At 33.3% G+C, this 4,769-nt stretch overlaps 1 protein-coding gene across 1 annotated transcript in view; it reads right to left on the reverse strand.

The window, feature by feature from the left end:
- Nucleotides 1-3,268: 3,268 nt before the first annotated feature.
- Nucleotides 3,269-4,769, reverse strand: part of LOC137646620 (uncharacterized protein PF3D7_1120000-like) — a 6,519-nt gene continuing 5,018 nt past the window's right edge. Inside the window, exon 2 of the mRNA XM_068379728.1 lies at nucleotides 3,269-3,853. Coding sequence (XP_068235829.1) covers nucleotides 3,269-3,853 — 585 coding nt within the window. The remainder of the gene's footprint in view (nucleotides 3,854-4,769) is intronic.

The following is a 4,769-nucleotide window of genomic DNA, read 5'->3' on the forward strand; positions in this document are numbered from 1 at the left end:
AATGGTTAATTACTTTTCTTGTACTTTCCTCATTTCCTTTCCTCACTGGCTATTTTCCCTGTTGGAGTCTTCCGGCTTATAGCATTTTTCTTTTCAATCTAGGGTTGTAGCTTTGCAAGTAATAATAATACTAATAATAATAATAATAATAATAATAATAATAATACGTTTTGAAATTGAAACTGATTAAAGATATTTTAAGTGGTTTTTGTCATATAATTCATATCACATAAACTCACTCCTTATATAATTCATGAAATCTAATTTATATAAGTAGATGACTTACTGCAATTGTATTTTTTTTTATATTAAGAGTAAAGAAACATTTTATAGGGAAAATTCTCATTCCTTTTAAAATTCTTGAAACCACTTTCTAATCGCCCACCCACTTTTAGGAATTTTTTATAAACTTCAAGATGTTCGGTCCAGTATATTATAATATATTTTTATATAAAGGTCACGAGGACACATATTATTATCTAGCCTGCCTTATAAACTTCAAGATTTTGGTCCACTATATAATAATATATTTTTATATAAAGGACAAGAGGACACATATTATTATCTAGACTGTCTTATAAAATTCAAGATGTTTGGTCCAGTATATTATAATATATTTTTATATAAAGGTCACGAGGACACATATTATTATCTAGCCTGCCTTATAAACTTCAAGATTTTGGTCCACTATATTATAATATATTTTTATATAAAGGACAAGAGGACACATATTATTATCTAGCCTGTCTTATAAACTTCAAGATGTTTGGTCCAGTATATTATAATATATTTCTAATATAAAGATCAAGAGGACACATATTATTATCTAGCCTGCCTTATAAACTTCAAGATGTTTGGGTCCAGTATATTATAATATATTTTTATATAAAGGTCAAGAGAACACACATTATTATCTAGCCTGCCTTATAAACTTCAAGGTGTTTGGTCCTGTATATTATAATATATTTTTATATAAAGGTCAACAGGACACATATTATTATCTAGCCTGTCTTATAAACTTCAAGATGTTTGGTCCAGTATATTATAATATATTTTTATATAAAGGTCAAGAGGACACATATTATTATCTAGCCTGTCTAATAAACTTCAAGATGTTTGCTCCAGTATATTAGTGTATATTTCTAATATAATGATCAAGGGGACACACATATTATTATGTAGCCCAGGTCAGAAAGAAATGACGTGTACAGAATGGAAGACAGTAAGAATACCCACCTTAGAGAGAAGTGATTGATAATTGGAAAATTTTCAGAGCCGGGTAAAACTTGAGGCTTCAGAGAATGACAAAGCCTGGCCATAGTTGGAAAAAACAGAAGCAAAGGCTTTTTTTATACATAAACTTCACAAAGAAAAGAGGAAGTAAGGAAGCTGATAGAATAAAACTAGCAATTGTTCTTGATTTAGTCCCTTCGAAAAGTAAGCCAAGTAAAACGAACCCAAACATAAAGGTAGTTTTTGGTAAATGTCCAGGAGAAGGCAGCACCCGTTTTTCAAGTAATACGACGAAAAACGGCACAAAACGACCAGATTGGTGTTGCACATCGCATAGAAACATGAGGAAATGAATAAAAAAGAAACTAAGACTTACTCTTACACACAAAATGTAAGCATAAACCTACTACTACAATTATGGAGGACCCCAGTGGGAAGCGGGGTTTTTGGGTGGGGGGAGGAGGAGAAAAGTGATTTTCGGGGCACTACCGAACCTAATACAACCACCTAACCTAACCTAGGGCCCTGTACCCCTACCTAGGCTTACGGGGGGGGGGGGTGGGGGCCTCCGCCCCCCCCCCTGCGACGACCCCCCCCCCCCCCTCAAGGCCACAGTGATTTCCGGGGCCAAACGTGTAAGACGTCATAGTGGACTAGTTTGTCTGCGGATTATAGTGGTTACAGGGCTCATTTGAGCTAAAAATAAGACGCAGTCACAATAACAACAGACTTAGAAAAATTCTGGTAGGAAGACAAGAGTAGCGTGAGTTTGATAGTCGATATTTCGACTGTTCTTGAATTTCACCAAATTATCTCACTCGTATACCACTTTTTACATACATTCCTACACATTCTAGTAAAAATACATTGAATATCACTGATATCTTCGTGCGGCCCCTCTCCTAGACATTAATCTAGTTTTTTTTTTTTCAGACAAGGAATAGATGCTCACCAGAACATCAGCCGGGCAAGCCCTACACCCTATCCAACCCTCCACTGTGGTGCCCAACCACAGCAGTGGCATCCCTAGTAAACAGCTTAAACTCACGGTCCTGGGCTGGTATCGTTCTGCTGCCATGCTAAAGCCAGGCGAACACGTTACCAAGGTACTAGCTTAATTTTAGTCTTCTGGAACGTTTTAAACATTATACTGTAAAGGCTATCTGATTAAAGAATTGGCAGTAATTTTGGTCTCCTGGAAACGACTTAAACGGTATAGATGCAGTCTGAACGGAGATCTATGACCAAGATGTGGAATGATCTTCCTAATCGAATAGTTGAATTAGTAGAAATTCAAAAGTTCAAACTCGCAGCAAAAGTTTATATGTTGAACAGTAATTACATAAGTCCTTTCATAGTTTATATATCAAATATCTATTTTAATATTAATGTTTTTTAATATTTTTTTTTAATTTTTTAATTATTTCTTATATCATTTATTTATTCCTGATTTCCTTTGCTCACTGGGCTATTTTTTCCATGTTGGAGTCCTGTGGCTTATAGCATCTTGCTTTTTCAACTGGGCTATTTTTCCATGTTGGAGTCCTTGGGCTTATAGCATCTTGCTTTTCCAACTAGGGTTGTAGCTTAGCTAATAATGATAATAATAATAATAATAATAATAATAATAATAATAATTTTAGTCTTTTGGAAGCGTTTTAAACGGTATATAGTATGTGATGTACCGAAGGCACATATGAAATAATTTTGCCTCTCAAAATTTTCATAGAATAGAGAGATTACGAGTTGGTTATTTAGATACGGAGTTTTTGATACTTTTTTTTTTTTTGTATAGATCATGCATATTAGGTAACTTCCGCCATCCACCTCTCTCTCTCTCTCTCTCTCTCTCTCTCTCTCTCTCTCTCTCTCTCTCTCTCATTCTGCTGTGAATGGGTATTTCTTTCTTGCTCGTAGTATGTATATCACTCCTCTCTGCACTGCCCATTTCCTCGTATCTCTTCTCTCATCTTTATTTTTCTGTCTAAAATTATCAGTCTGTCTTCTTTCGCTCTTTCTGTTCTCTGTTACATTATCAATCTCTTCCAAAGTACTTTCTGTTTTCTGTTACATTATCTGTCTGTCTTTTATCGTATTTTCTGTTCTCTGTTACATTATCAGTCTGTCTTCTTTCGTTCTTTCTGTTCTCTGTTACATTATCAGTCTGTCTTCTTTCGTACTTTCTGTTCTGTGTTACATTATCAGTCTGTCTTCTATCGTATTTTCTGTTCTCTGTTACATTATCAGTCTGTCTTCTATCGTATTTTCTGTTCGCTGTTACATTATCAATCTGTCTTCCAAAGTACTTTCTGTTCTCTGTTACATTATCAGTCTGTCTTCTTCCGTACTTTCTTTTCTCTGTTGCGTTATCAGTCTGTCTTCTGTCGTACTTTCTGTTCTCTGTTACATTATCAATCTGTCTTCCATGGTACTTTCTGTTCTCTTTTACATTATCAGTCTGTCTTCCAAAGTACTTTCTGTTCTCTGTTACATTATCAGTCTGTCTTCTTTCGTACTTTCTGTTCTCTGTTTCATTATCAGTCTGTCTTCTTCCGTACTTTCTGTTCTCTGTTACATTAGAAACATTACATGGCTTCCTTTCACCATGATCTTCATCTTGCTATATCTTTTATTAAGTAAATTCATTTCAATTTTGAATGAATTGACGTCGTCTGATTTTAGCTTTGTTACAATCATTTCTTATTTTTAGAAAATTAATTTGTTCCGGATATCCTTCATCTCATTCTTTTTTATATCTCAGATCCTTTTCCTGTTTATTGTTTATTGTTTGTTTTATATTTATTGTTATCAAAGGTAAATGGTATGACAGTCAGATGACATTTAAGACTAAGGATTTATATCGGTTTCTTCATCCTTCTTCTATTTCGATAATAAATTATTCTTATTGGTGTCATTACCATGACTGTCAAAAGATGGCCTTTTTATTTGTTTAGATTATTTTTCCATTTCTTTTTAAAGAAAAAAGATATATGAAAAGTTTAAGATGATTTTTTTTTAGTTTCATCTTAGTTTTGCCCAGAAATTAGTATGCAGAAATTTTCTTGTTTACATATCTCACTTGCAATTTGTTTATAATTTTTTTTACCCAGATTGTTTGCGTTTACCTGGTTATCTTTCTCTCTCATAATTTCCATTCTTTTTTTTTTTTTTGTCGAGATATCATATCTTATCATTTTCTTCTCTACCGTTCATTTAATGTCGAGATATCATATCTTATTATTTTCTTCATTACCGTTCATTTAATGTCGAGATATCATATCTTATTATTTTCTTCTCTCCCGTTCATTTAATGTCGAGATATCATATCTTATTATTTTCTTCATTACCGTTCATTTAATGTCGAGATATCATATCTTATCATTTTCTTCTCTAACCGTTCATTTAATGTCGAGATATCATATCTTACTATTTTCTTCTCTACCGTTCATTTAATGTCGATAGCATATCTTACTATTTTCTTTTCTACCGTTCATTTAATGTCGAGATATCATATCTTATCATTTTCTTCTCTCCCG

Source organism: Palaemon carinicauda, chromosome 9, assembly GCF_036898095.1.
Source record: "Palaemon carinicauda isolate YSFRI2023 chromosome 9, ASM3689809v2, whole genome shotgun sequence".
Taxonomy (NCBI): Eukaryota; Metazoa; Arthropoda; class Malacostraca; order Decapoda; family Palaemonidae; genus Palaemon; species Palaemon carinicauda.